Source organism: Lytechinus variegatus, chromosome 3, assembly GCF_018143015.1.
Source record: "Lytechinus variegatus isolate NC3 chromosome 3, Lvar_3.0, whole genome shotgun sequence".
Taxonomy (NCBI): Eukaryota; Metazoa; Echinodermata; class Echinoidea; order Temnopleuroida; family Toxopneustidae; genus Lytechinus; species Lytechinus variegatus.
In genome coordinates, this window is record NC_054742.1 from 56020151 (window position 1) to 56035901 (window position 15751).

A 15751-nucleotide genomic window follows, 5' to 3' on the forward strand; every position below is an offset into this window, starting at 1 on the left:
ACAAGATTGGTTCATGATACGACGTCCGTGCTTATTTGATGATTGACTGATTAGCATTTCTTTCGTATTCTTTGTTAAGTTTCTCTCACTGATCACAGAAATGAGAGTGGATTTAGATTCACACGTGAGTTTCCTTGCAAATCATTGTTGCAAATTGATATTCCTAAATATAAAACATTGTTGTAATCTGTCTGTTGTAATCTGCCATGCATAAACGATTTGTTAAGCTGTTGGTCTCAAATCAAAGTCAAGATTCCACTCTTGCGATCAAATTTATACATGTAGGAAAAACACACTTAATCATTGTGATATCCATCTCTGAAAATGGGTTTCCTTTTTTGTTAGACGCACTTTATAACAAGTTTACATGAACATCTGTAATGCTATTTAAAGGTCAAGTCCACCTCAGAAAAATGTTGATTCGAATCAATAGAGAAAAATCAGACAAGCACAATGCTGAAAATTTCATCAAAATCGGATGTAAAATAAGAAAGTTATGACATTTCAAAGTTTCGCTTATTTCAACAAAATAGTTATATGAACGAGCCAGTTACATCCAAATGAGAGAGTCGATGATGTCACTCACTATTTCTTTTGTTTTTTTATTGTTTGAATTATACAATATTTCAATTTTTACGAATTTGACAATTAGGACCTCCTTGCCTGAAGCACAAAATGTTAAAATAATGGAATTCTACGTGTTCAGGGAGGAATGAAACTTCTTTCACATGACAATGATGAGAAAATAAAAATATTTCATATAATAAAATACAAAAGAAATAGTGAGTGAGTGATGTCATCAACTCTCTCATTTGGATGTAACTGGCTCGTTCATATAACTATTTTGTTGAAAATAAGCGAAACTTTAAAATGCCATAACTTTCTTATTTTACATCCAATTTTGATGAAATTTTCAGTGTTATGCTTGTTGAATTTTTCTCTTTTTATTCAAATCAAGTTTTTGTTGGGATGGACTTGTCCTTTAAAGAGCTGGACATGTACAAGTAATTTGTTGGAGTGCTCAGGGTATAAACACTGCTGTCTCTAGGAATTGTACATGTATGTGATCATGTATATACGATGCTTTGCCAATTTCAGAATTATACAGTTCTTGTATATAGTGCATAGCCTCTCTGTGCTCTTCCAAAGAAAGGACTTGGATATCATTACCCTGGCATTAAACTGAATTAACCCCTCCCAAAACAATAATGACAATTTTTTTTTTCAAAATTGATACCTCAAATATTTTCACTGTTATCTGTTTTGCAATAATTATTGTTAGAAATATTTGCAGAGTATTTTCTTCAGCTGGTACTGTATAACGCATATTATGACATTATGACATGATTCTATGCGCTACCAAAGGACATGGATATTATTACCCCAGCAGGAAACTGAATCGACCCCTCCCAAAACAATAATGACAGAAAATTTCACAATTTATGCCTCCATTATTTGTACCTGTTTTTATCTGTTTTGCAATAATTAGCAATATTTGCAGCTTTACTTCAACTGGTAATGAATGCCACAGATGTATTATTGGTGAAGTATAATCCTATTAATCTTCCATGTAAATATCAAGGTCAAAGAGATTTAATAAATAGCAATGTGCCCTGGAGATGAATTAGTTATACTTTCCAATATGGTATTCATAGGCAATTGAGGTTGCATTGCCAATTTTCTAATGTAGAAATATGTAATATTTTTTTTATTGTCCTAGACTGCCTGTTCAAGATCTGTCCTATGAACCGGTACACTGCTCAGAAGCAGTTCTGGAAGTCCGCTAAACCAACCATATCCACTGCCACTGATGCTGTCTTACTCAAGAAATTACAGGTAGGTGTACTAATAATTGCTGGATTTGTAGCATTTTTGCCAGAGGATATAAAACACAACCCTGGCTTGAGCTTGAGCTAAAGCAGTGCTCAGTGCATTCAAGGAATTAAAGGGATGGTCCGTGCTTAAAATATTCATATCTTAATACATACTTCACTGAGCAAAATGCTGAAAATTTCATCAAAAATCGGATAACAAATAATTAAAGTTATTGAATTTTTAAGTTTAGCAGTATTTTGTGAAACAGATGTCATGAATATTCATTAGGTGGGCTGATGATTTCACATCCCCACTTTCCGTTTTCTTGTGTTATTACATAAAATAATATTTTTTTTTCATTATTTCATACTTGTGTGAATAATATGTCCCCCTTATAATGAAATAAGTTGCAGCAATAAATATCTCATGCACAAAATCATTTGTCAATCCAATTTTTCTAGTTCTTGGAGGAAAAAATTTGAATAAGCCTAGTTTCATATAATAAAATACAAAAGAACAAGTGTGGATGTGTCATCATCAGCCCACCTAATGAATATTCATGACGACTGTTATCAAAAAATATTGCTAAACTTTAAAATTCAATAACTTTGTTATTTGTTGTCTGATCTTGATGAAATTTTCTGCATTTTGCTCAGTTAATTCTACTCTATTTATTAAGCTATAAATACTTTCAGCCCGGACCATCCCCTTAAAACTACCTACCTGGCACGCATTTACCTTACCTGGGTCGAGTGCTACACAATATGAATCAATTTGTTGCTGAAGGAAATAATGATATGGCTGGGATTTGAATCCACAAATTTCTGTTTCAAAGATGAGCCAGTCATCATGATCAATGTGAAACAAACTATGATTTCAGTTCTTGCACAGTTTGCATTCCAGTGTGACTTCTACCCTTCTAGTGGACACCTCTCTTTCCCAAAACAATAACAAAATAGTTGATTGCAATAATTCCTTAAACATTTTCTTTAAAATCTTAATATTGTAAACTGATTCCCCATCTTTTATATAATGTGAAGTACAGACTCAAAAGAAGAACAGTATAACCAGAATTCTTTTTTTTTTAAAGCTCTGAAATAAGATCCCCCTGGTCATCAGCAGTGAATGTACATATTACTTGTGAGAAAAACAAACCGATCCACATGTACATGTAATATAAGCAAGATGATTTTCACATTATATCGGCTTGATGTTTTCTATTCCCCCTGTATCCTTCATTGTGTATGCATACAATTTGTACCTGCATATATTTACAGTATGTAATTTAAAGCCTTGTAAAGCTGGGGTCGTGTTGCCTGCATCAAAAACCTAGTTTGATTTTGTCCTCTTGCCATATGTATAATGGTCATATGGTCTTATACAGCTTGTTTTATATACAAGGACCTAAAAATGAATATTAAAACAATCTTTCTAATGTGATTTAAAAGAGTTTGGCTCTATTGATAACATGATGTAATGGAAACACACCAATTCACTACTCAATGTTTCATACTACAATAACTCTTACCAAGTAGCGAAACAAACTTTCCTTTCAAACTGTTTTTAAAAAAATCTCTAATAAAATTATGAATTAACTTGTGCTCTGTTTTGGTAATATTATCCTAAGAGGTATTTTCTAAAAGTATTCTCTAGCTATTTTAACACAGTCATTGAGAGACTAAAGTAGGGGGAGGAGGAGGAGGAAATAAAAATGAGTATAGGTATCAAATATAATAGTGCTCAGAATGAGGAGAAGGAGAGAAGAGAAAAAATGAGAGAAGGGATGAGATCAGCATTGCCATCACTAGAATGTATTGTAAAGCACTCCAAGCAAATCTAAATAAAGGGTGTGAAAAACAAATTTGTCAAAGAGTAGGCTACAGTATGTTGATTAAATATTGCCCAGTTGAATTGAACTTCATACATGAATCTTAATCTTCATTCTGCACCTTCATAACGTCACAAATAACACATAAATTGCTCACAAAACGGATATAATTAACTGTATTCACCATAGGACTCTATTTGCGGGTGTCGGCACACCCCTGTGTAAAGATGGGTGATTTTCGAAGTTATTCCCCAAAGACTCCTTAAAGATATTCATCTGATTTGTAGAACTCTAATAAAAAGACTGTTTCGTTCAAACAATGTATGGTATGCCATCAGGATTGAAAAGTAAACTTGTAAAAAAAAAATGTGTTTAGTATTCTCAACCTTGGACTTTCTTTAACCCGCTGACTGCTTTGATAACTCGGTAGAAGACAGGTTATACAACATAAATATTAGTATTGGTGCATTCAACCATTAGAAAAAAAAGTGTTGTCATATTTTTTTGATAAGGGTAAAGAGGAATATTGTGATGTTCATGCACACGATATTTTTAATATTTTCTGAAGCTAAATTTTCATCGTATTTTTCCTTTCATTTCTTTCATTTTCAACAAAATGATAAAATGCAAATCATCGTTGTGAAACACATATCATTATACTTGAATTGAATAAATTATCTTGATGCATTTAGTATAATGAATAACAAAATGAAATCTTGGACTCACTTAATACTGATGTGAGATGCATATTTCTCTATTTTTCTAAATACCTCCTGTGTAGCTCATGTAATAAAGTGAGTCTTGTGAGATTATGTCAATAGAGTACTTCAACATGTTACATTATGAAATACTGTATTCATGACATGGCAGTCATATCAGTGTAAAATACATCACATCCTCCAACATGCCTACATGTACTACCAAAATTACTGTGGGTTAAATGTATATTGTACTACATGTATGTACATCTCTAACTACTTGTATGTAATCGTATATTGGTATATGATTGAATTACACTCAGTGTTTGTGTATCCACGCAGACCTGAGACTCAAGTCAAATAGGACTGACTCTATTCAGATAGCATGATCTTGAACTCTTAAATTTCCCACTAGTCCCATTGTCAGGGATATCAGGTTTAACAATATTTATGCCAATGTTTAAGTTATAAGGTTTGAATTCCAGCTATGGTAAAGATCTCATCACTTGGAAGAGAATCTGATAATATGACCTGCAAAAAAAAAGAAAAAAAAAAGAATTTTGTTAATCTTTAATAATAGGTGCACCTGATTTTTATCCCTCTGTTATTACATTATTGCCTTTACTATACTATAGGGGATGAGGAATACTTAGAAGAGACAAAATGACTGCTTGTACTACATGTTTATCAAGTATTATCTGTTGATAAGCTGTACTTTTTCTAATGTAAACTAATAACGTGTATGCTGCTTTTTTTCTTTTCTTATTTATTCATTCTGTTATGTTTTGAATTATATGTGATTTGTTATACAAAATTATGAAAACCCAATAAAATAAGAAAAAAGAGGATCTGATAAAATAGGCCTACATATTTACACTGAGAATAAAAATTATGTGACAGATCATTCTGGTGGAAAATGTGGTATTGCTGAAAATTTATAAAAAAAAAAAAACCCTCTTGTGCTACATTATATATAGCCTACATGTGTGGTGCCGCAATTATTACACCAAAAAACCCCCCAAAAATATCAATACACTTTTTTTCATGCACGATTATCTGTAACTAACACTGTTTTATGTTGGGTTTCATCAAAATGTTTGTCAGACCAGTTGTTGGATCTGATAACTTTCCTTGATTTTGATATATATACCTTAGGATTTTTCACTGTATAGAATTCAATAAAATCAAACACTTGTTTTATGTAGTACATGTATATTCATGAAATATAATTTTTGTAAACTAATACAAATAGTCTACATTATCTGTTGGCTCAGTCCACATGTACTGTATGTGCTCACCTTGTGATTTGGAGGTCATAGGTTCAAACCCTGGCTGAGTCTTACCAAAGACTTTTGAAAACAGGGCCTTCTGTACATTCTTGTAAGAGTGCAGAGCTTATTAGAATTGGGAAGGATGAGTTTATAGGTAAATAAAGTATTTTATAGAGGGGCGGCTGAGAGAACAGTTTACCAGAGCTAAAGTGGCCATCCTGGTAACCGACTTAAAAATAAAAAAAAAATCATTCAGTGTGCGTATAGAAGAAAGATGGTATGTGGGCTTTCATGCAGAACTTGCATTTTAAAAAAAATCACATTGCAAGGACTTCCGTGGTCTGTTTATGAGGTTGATGAATTGATATTTGTTTTTTTCTTTATTTTTATCCAGCATGCATCAGAATTGGAGAAAAAGCAGAATGACTCCGAGAATAAGAAACTACTGGGCAGTGTGATCCAATATGGCAGTGTCATTCAGGTAAATGAGAGATAGAGAGAAGTCGGAATGGGGATGGGGTGGAAAGGACAGAAAGAAAGAAAAGTTAGAAGGGAATATACTGTTAAGTACATATTATAGTAAATTATATAATATATTTGGAAAATAATGGAATAGAAATGATAGTAAACACTATTTTATATCCTTTGAACTGATCTTTGAAGTTGGGGGAAATGTTTTTTTTTTTTAATAGAGATATGAAAAACAAGGGAAATAAGATCACACAGGTATTTTATGCAATATTCTCGTAACAATTATGTTTACTATAATATATTCAACAGTACTTTGGTGAATTCATAGCATTTGCAATGATATATTTTGACTGGTACTTAATTACATGTAATATAAATACCAGAGATTTGGTGACACAAATTTATGCCTCCAATATTTTCACTGTCTGTTTTGCAATAATCACAGTTAGAAATACTTGCAGCTGTATTTCAACTGGTACTTAATAATGAATAGTACAGATGTAATATTTGCTAAATATAATCCTATTAATCTTTCATGTATAAAAGCATCAAGGTCAATTAGATTATTTAAGGATGCACACATCACTCTGCTGGGGATAATGAGTTATTCTTTCCGATATGGTATTTTCGTGAAAGATGACAGGAATAATTAATCTTGTATTAAGCGTGAGAAATTACCTGGTTTCTCGTTAATTCACAAAGATTGAAATGTAGACCCAACTCTAAATGATATATATTTAAACCAATAGCTTCAAAATGTGTTTTCTTTTTTAGAATATGTTTCAGTGAGTACTACTGTACCAAAGAAGACTATTTCCAATATTTCTTCTATAAGATTAAGAATTCAACCTTATGACAAGATGGTGGATTTTAAGATTTTATGTTGTTTTTACTCTACTTATGTATGTATGTAAAATGCAAGAAATTTATATTTGTGTAATCTTTATACTTAAAGTTAATCTTGGGTCCGTTTCATAGAGATTTGCTATCAAACGCAACCAAAAAATGAACCAATTTAATTTTTCAACTAAAGAAACATGCCTCGTAGGGACTTGCGCTTGATTTATTATTGAGTTGCATAGCGACTCGTTCTGCAATAGTCCCCTGAAGAGCGAAAATTTATCTTTTAGTAGAAAACAACGATTGATAGTAAATATATACCTTTCAAACAGTTACTACACCTGAAGAGCAACAAGTTTCTGACAGTCAACAAACGTTTGCCGGCTCTTCTGGAGAAGAATGCTATGCGTGTAACTCTCGATGCCAATGGTAACGAAGGATCCTGGCTGTACATTGTGCCTTTCTACAAACTTAGATCACAGGGAGACAATGTAAGTATTGTGTATTATAATTAATGATATCGTTTTGATAGCTTTCCTTTATGTTATATAGTCCTTTCATAAACCCAATTATGCGGCTAATAGCAGCATAATTTGGTCGTAAAATTAGAGGAGGACCAGAGTTATCCGCATTATTTTGATGCTGCTATTATCCGCATAATAGCAGCATTGGGACAAGATTTTGAGTTTATGAACGCATTTCCAAATAATGCGGATAATTGCCATGGTGCGGTCACAAGGTCACCCTTTTCCAACACAACCGCATCGGAGGGGGCGTGTCCAGTTGTCATGACGATTATCCGCCTTTTTCAGGACGGGCGCTCGTAAAAATAATGCGGCTTATTTTCAGAGTTTGTGAACACAATTTTTATTGAATTATCCGCATTACTCTAAGGCGGCTAATTGGAGGATAGGTTTATGAAAAGGGTATTAGTGATAAGAATAATATGCAAGATTTATGTAGTGGTCAAAACAATGTTTCTGGGTGCTGCATATTGTTACCCCGGCTTTAGCGAGGCTACCGTGATCTGGTACTCGAGCTTTCAAGGAACTCCTTTCAATTTTTCTTCCTACTGGGTGCCTATTTACTGCATCTAGTGGAGATTGGCAAATGTAGATAATTATGGTCGTGCCAAAGGATGTACTGTAAGTGCTGCGGTGGGATCTGAACCATGGACCCTGTGGTACAAAGACTTGGGACTTCTTTACTGAGCCACAAAACCTCTACTGTTTTGATAATGTGACATAAATATTACATGTATTTACATATTTATCATAAGAAAAGCTTTTCCTATCAGTCTTGATAATTTCCTTATTTCTTTCCTGCTTCTCTTATTATTGGTTTATTTCCTTTCATATGTTACCTATTTCTTTGTCTTCATTCATATGTGTCTCTGCCTCTCTTTATGTCTACATGTCTCTACTTGTCCGTCTACCTTTCAATATTTCTCACTCTCCTTGTTTCTATTAATTTCTTTGTTTCCAATATGTTTTAATTTCTCCGGTTGTAACATTCCCTCTAAGTAAAGATTGTGAAAGTGATGTGTGCATTGGAGCTAATGGAGGAGTAGTCATATACCCTTCATGTACCTCTATATTACAATGAAATCACCTTTGTGGCCAATTTGAAGTCCCCAAAGCTATAGTGATCAAATTTTTTTAAACCTAAAACAAAGAAAGTCATTACCCGTACTCAAATTTTCCTTTTGTCTTAATAGAACATCTATCCATTTGGGTTGGAATATCTGTTAAAAATCTTTTTGTATCTTTTGTAGGTTGTGGTTGGTGACAAGGTAGTCTTGAATCCAGTCAATGCAGGGCAACCACTGCATGCAAGCAACTATGACTTGGTTGATAATGCAGGATGTAAAGAGGTAAGTGTGCTGGTTAAAGACTAAATGAGAATCATTGAAGACAATATTCAAAATCTTTTAGTGCAATTTTGTAACAAGTTCTTGACTCTAACATTCCCCCATACAAACCCACCCACCCAAACCAGACTTTTTTGTAATAAGTTGTCGAAGTTATAAGCAGACACAGAATAGTCAACAAACTAACAACCCAAGCACCCTCGTCCGTGCCCAGTACGTTTTTTTTTTTGAATACGTATTTTGTAAAAAAAGAAAAAAAAAATTTTAAACAAAATCGTTATTTATTGAGAAAAATCATCTCTATATGTCTCTATTTCATAGAAATTACACAAATATGGTTATTAGGTCCATGTAATTTCAGGTAACCTTTTTTTTCAATCATTTTGTTAAAACCAGGGTGAGATATACACATGTTTACATGTAAATGTTTGTTGTTTTTTTTTTCATCTGCAAGAGCAGTGCGCATTTTAGCTTGCATGCAGCTTGAGTGCCGCGATGGGCGAGTGCGCCACACGTTTTATAATGAAATACACTTTTTTATCACAGAATACACTCTATTTCATTCCGGTTGGCAGGTCTGAGACAGAAACGTGGTATTTTCGATTGGGGTAGATCATGATTCCCTGGTACTTAAGTCAATCTAAAGGCATCTTGTATGGTTATTCATTGACTTCCTAGGTTGGTTATAATGTGGGGGCCTTTGCTTCAATTATACCCTTCCTCCAGCTAGACAAATTGTAATCATAAGAACAGTCTCTTTGGCTTGGAAACTGTCGGTAAGAGTCTATAGCCAAGGAGACAAATCAATACTTATAATTGTGATTGCAAATTTCCAGCCTAGAGGATGGGGCTCTTTGATCATTTTCTCGTAATTACTTATTTTATTAAAAGTTATTGATGTGTATAAATTTGAAGTATGATTTTCAAGATGGGATGTGCTTCAACTAGACTTACGTGATGCAAATGGAGATGAGCTGTTGAACCTTTTGAAAGGAGATTCTAGATAACGTAATTTCAAAAGATGTAGATGATAGAAAGACCGAAATTTGAAGAAGAATCTTCTCAATTGAAGAAGAAGATTATTCTTGATGAAACCCTCTTTATCATTTTTTTCAAATGCTGTGATAGGTAATTGAGCTCTCGATATTCAATTATGATAAAGATAATAATTTTACAAAACAAAAGAACGTGAAATAAAAACATACATTATTATCCTTTCTCAATATTCATGAACAAGAAGTTTGCTGACATCCCTCTGAACTTTAGTAGAAATATCCTCTTGAACTTTCATAAGATGAATCCTTAGAATTCACAGGGAAAAGATGTTGATAAAAATTGTAAATTTAAAAGGATACATGAGTAAATAATTGATAACAACATATTTTATTTGTTTATTTGTTATTAACTTAACATGGTTGTATAACATTTCCTGTAATAATTTGTAGTAATATATGAAGTTTCCATGTGATTCAAAATGTTAGTTTGGATTGCGTTAGTGTAGAATAATAGAATTCATATCTGATGAAGAAACAAATTCGGTCACAGACAATGTTTAAAAAAACGCAAGACCAATGTCGTGAATTATGAGATGAAATTCATGAATACTGTCACAATTTAGTCCTATCAAAAGAAGATAAAATCTTTGCGATGGTATGGAAATCTAGGTTACACACACACACCCATTCCTTTGGAGAGCACAACTGTTTAACTGATCATGTCGACCATGTGGCCCATGTGATGAAAGACCACATCGAAAGTCAAACCAATTTTATATGTATTGAAGAAGCAGAATACAGCAATTCAAGTTCCATGTATTTTCACTCTTCACAAACATAGTATTTTTTTTTGCTAAAAAACTCAGGGAATTTCAATCTCTATTTCACTAATGTGAATTCATCTTTATGGAAGAATTCATTATAGGTAAATGGCTTATTGAATGTCTTCAATTTATAAGAGCTTCAGTTCAAGAATTTCTGTGTTCCAATAATGTGGGTTTTTTTTTAATGTCTTTGCCCACGCATGATGCACCCCATGGCAGCATAGCTCTCACGTTGGTATTGATTTTCCAATTAGTGATGATATACACACAGGGACACCCTTATCATATCCCATAATGGAAAATCAAGGTTCTTTTTTGTTTCTAATGAAGTCTTGTGTCATCTTTAAGGTTTTGAGTTGTGAGAATGACAAATTCCCAAAAGAGAATGCTTACACTCAAATTCATAATTGGAATATTGATGACGAAAATTCAGCCTCATTTCTGTTTAAGCTTTGTGTCATGACAAAGTCAGGTGTGTATTTTGAGAAGAAGAAATTGCAAAGAGACATTGGTTATTTATGATTTAACACTCAAGCTCATGATTGGAGTATTAATGAAGAATCAGCTACATTTCTGATAAAGCTTTTTGTCATCAGAATAAGGTTTATATTGTGTGAAGTAGAAATATCAATGAGAAAGTGGTTATTATGATTCAACACTCAAATTCATAATCGGAATATTAATAATGAATATTCATCTACATTTTTTTTTATAAAACTTTGTGTCATCATAGTGAGGTTTATATTGTGGAAAGTAGAAATTTCAAAGAAAGTATGCTAATTTTTATGATGGTATTCAAATTCATAATTGGAATATTAATGATGAAAATGCAGCTACATTTGTGATAAAGCTTTATGTCATCAGAGCAAGGGCCATATTGTGGGAAGTAGAAATTAAACTAACCCTCAAATTCAAACAGATCTAAACATGATTTATCCCCTCAGTTGTATGACTGGAATGTGTAATTCACATTTTTGATCCTATTCATGCTTATTTACCAAAGTTTTAGCTGGGCCGAAAAGGACAATAAAAATGTGTTGAAAGAAAACAAACATATGCTGGAAAAGTTTAATAGAATATATTAAATCAATTTCATATTTGGTATGACCTTGGCTTGATATGGGGTTGTAAACATGATTTAACCTCTCAGTTGTATGACTGGATTGTGTTATTCACATTTTTTTATCCTATTCATGCTTATTTACCAAAGTTTTAGCTGGGCCTAACAGGACAATACAATTGTGTTGAAAGAAAACAAACATATGCTGGAAAAGTTTAATAGAATAGATTAAATCAATTTCATATTTGGTATGACCTTGGCTTGATATGGGATTGGAAACGCTTAATAAGAAGATCGAAAAAATATCATTTTTTTATACTCTTGATTAAAGCCTAATATCTTGACTAGCACTGATATAAATAAATATTGAAGATAAAGATTAAATATTTGTTTTCTTTATTCAGCTGTTTTAGTTTAGAAATGATAATCTTTTACATTAAATGTTCTTTTCATCAAACACACAAAGAAGTTTTAAATTCATTTCCAAGGACAATTATTTTTACTATGTGAAGCTATAACTTTGTATTCCTCAACTCGTATCTGAATATAGGTTCTCCTGTTGTATGATAGAAAGCCAAGTGACAACTTAATGCTCCTAAACTCAATCTTGATATAGATTTTCCATTCTTATAATAAAAAGTGAAGTATTGACTTTTTTAAAAGCACTTTTTACATGTATAAAATGTGCTAAAATATAAAAACAAGGTGATATCGTTTGTTTTTCTCATAATACTTCCAAAATATGTTGTAATTAATTTTTTTTGTACCTTTTTGTAAAAGGTACGAAGTAATGTTTACAATTTTCTTTCGTTTTGTTCTGCAATCGCCCGTTGACTTTCGCCGGGGAAGAAATGTCAGTGCGAAAGGGTACATTTTTTTCTTCGCCGGTGAAATGAGGAATGCGAGGCGGAGAACTTGGCCGGCGAAGTTCACCGGTGAAAAATGAAGAGGGCAGTATGAAAGGGGTATCATTATTTGTCCAGATCTCCAAGTCAAACTTCATTGGTCTTTCTTTGATTTTCTGTTTTCATGCAAGCTTCATGTAACTTGTTCCAAAGGTTCTATTCTCCTTTAATGTACTTTGGTGCATGGAGATGCAAGTTAAATGTAGCATCATACAGCAGAACCACGCTTTGTTGTATAATTGAAAGGATTAATTTGGTTAATTGGGAGCTGTGTGCAAGAGATGAGGTGGCCTTGCAACTAGATCGGGATGATGAGCTTAGTGTTATTCATAAGCATGTGTATGGTGTATCCCATAGGAGTTGAACTCAACTGAGAGATGGGCTATTTACTTAGGCCATATACACTGATACTACTACCTCATCATGTTTTCAGCACACTCTGTCTCAAACAGCATCACTAAAATGTTTGGGCTTATTCAGGTCCTCCATCCTTCATGAATTGACAAAAGCTGCATCCACTATTTCATAAAAGTTGTATTAGTGCAGCTAAAATGGGGAATTGGTGATGAAGTACAATGTAGGTCTATTTTCTGAAATTTAAACACATTAATGGATAAATGATAATTTACAACAATGATCTTGATAGCAGTATCTCTTGTATGTTTTAAACAGATATAACATTTGTTCTAATAGTGGCATGTACTCAGTAATGAAGAAATTCAAAGAATTAATTCACAGAAATTATTAAAGAAATTATTCCTGTTTAGTCTTGAGTGGTGGTTGTAGTTTTTAATTCATTGTTTTGTCTGCAATTTTATCATAAATTCTGTCTAAGCCTCGTGATTATTTACTTGTAGTCCCCAATGTTGATGAATTATTTATGAAAAGGATTTATCTGAAGCAGTGTATATCAGCTTTTCCAATCTCCACTAATTCTTGTCTTATCCTGCCTTATGGAGACTCATTTTAAAGGATTTCTATATTAACCATGATCATGTTAATTTGACACAGAACAGTTTCTAACATTGATGAAAAAGATGAATGCTTGAAAAGGTGCATGTATTGTACGCTAATGAAGTATTATTTACTGTTTGATAAGGAATTACATGAATACGGCTGTGATCGGGGGAAGGGGGACTTGCCCCCCCCCCCTCGAATTTAGAATTTTGTACAGGACCCTATGGGAGAGGGTTGTCTTGTCCATCCAAGACGGACCAACAATTTCACGAAATCGCTGCCAGTGCATAAACACTATACATGTACCTGGAAATATGACTTATGCAGAGTAAATATCATACAAGGAAAAGGATATATATGAATATTATTGATATATTTATTATCTTTTCTATGTTTTATTTATTTGCAAATAAAAGTTCACAAATGATTCAAAATGACTAGATGTAAGTAACATTTTTGTTTCATGATGATTTGAGAAAAAAAACATATATGGAATATGGTTTATTAGAGATTGTATATACATTGATTTGGGAAAAAAACCTGAATATTTTCTTTTTTATATTTAAATGGAATACTTTATGGAATACTTTTGTTAAATTCAGTTGAAAGAATGACACAATATTAAATGTACATGTATGTGGCAAATATCTAAAGAGATGTTATGATACATGTACCGGTATATAGTTCTGTCACCTCAAATCCGTTACTCTTCTTGCACCCTTGCTCTAATAACCATCTGATTATGTGATTTGAAATTGAGAGTGGAAATCAGTAATGACATGGTTGATTTAGAACTCTAGGAAACCACTCTTCCTGGGGAGTGTTCCCTGAAGCAAAATTGTTACTGATTTTATGTAAGTACAGTTATAAGCTACTAAAATTCTTGCATGTGATTGGTCCTTAGTAAATTTGTCAGTGAAAACCTCAGACAAGATGTTTCATGAAATGATCATTTATTTTATTTTTACTTATCATAACCACATCACCAAATTCTTTACTCAATCATTGTACGTATCCTTTCTTAATACTTCCCCTGATATGTTTTTGAGATTTTTTTATATATTACATGTAAGTATGTTTGTGAGAATTTATAATTTATTTTTATAGGTTTATTGAAATTTTGATTTATGTAATTTCTGGAATTTTCTTTTATAATTGCAAAGTAAGTCTCTCGCTAGTATTCATAATTAGACCCATCTCCTCTTACAGTCTCTTATTGTAATAGAGTTGTTTGAGTGATAGATACATGTATATTGTTTTAAGGAATGAAAACATGTTCAGATTATAAGTCTCAATAATCTTAATTGATGGAGAATATACATCCTGTTTGAAATGGATAATGAAACAAGACATGATCATAAGTACTTCCTCTAAATACAAGATATTAGATATAAGTAATTTGTGAATGACAAGAAAGATTGATACTCAGTTTCAGGTCACATGATCAAGCTCTAAGGTCATTTAGGGTCAACAAACTTACATGTAGATATGAAATGAATAACAATTTCTTAATCAATTGATGGGGTGTAATTCTGAGATAAAAATTTTCAATGTCTTTTTTAAATAAATAATTCATCTTATATCTTTTTGAAGCCATTACTGCTGTTATATTGAATTGTATAATGCAAGCAAAACTTGTTATTAAATCATTGTTTTCATTTCAGAGACTATTTATATAGTATTATACGTCTCTAAGAACTGCTTATTATTAATATTATTATTATTGTAGTTCAAGTTAATAACCATTCCCAACTTTGAACATTAATCAGGCAGCTATATGTTTGTTATACACAGGACAAAGGATTATTTTTATAAAGTATTAATAAAAAATATGATTGTTGTATTGCTTCAAAAATCATGAACTTTTGAAAAAAAAATAATTGCAATTTTATCAAGGAGCTATAATTTTAATAATGAAAACACCGCTCTTGCTGTAAACCTTTCTTCAGTTCCCATGGCAACAGTCATATCGACGATGGCGATGACAGGTTGTTGGCAGACTCCCATGGCATGCCCTTGGCATTGTGTGTAGGAGTAAATTGATACCTCAGAATTGGGAGGAAGTTGGAACTGATGGGTTTGAGGAAACTTCAAGTCCTTGTTACAAAGGAGTATAGGAAGATTGAAGGATAGATAGAAAGCTCTTTAAATCTACTTGTCTCTTCAATTGATATTCATGTTGAATAGATGCGTATGCTTATTTGATAGGAACAATCT

General features: G+C 32.5%; 1 protein-coding gene across 4 annotated transcripts in view; it reads left to right on the plus strand.

The window, feature by feature from the left end:
• Positions 1-15751, plus strand: part of LOC121411438 (inositol 1,4,5-trisphosphate receptor-like) — a 121004-nt gene that overhangs the window by 15052 nt on the left and 90201 nt on the right. For all 4 annotated transcript variants that reach the window (XM_041604174.1, XM_041604172.1, XM_041604173.1 and 1 more), the window contains exons 3-6: positions 1721-1836; positions 6007-6093; positions 7256-7414; positions 8698-8796. In XM_041604174.1, the coding sequence (XP_041460108.1) occupies positions 1721-1836; positions 6007-6093; positions 7256-7414; positions 8698-8796 (461 nt within the window). The remainder of the gene's footprint in view (positions 1-1720; positions 1837-6006; positions 6094-7255; positions 7415-8697; positions 8797-15751) is intronic.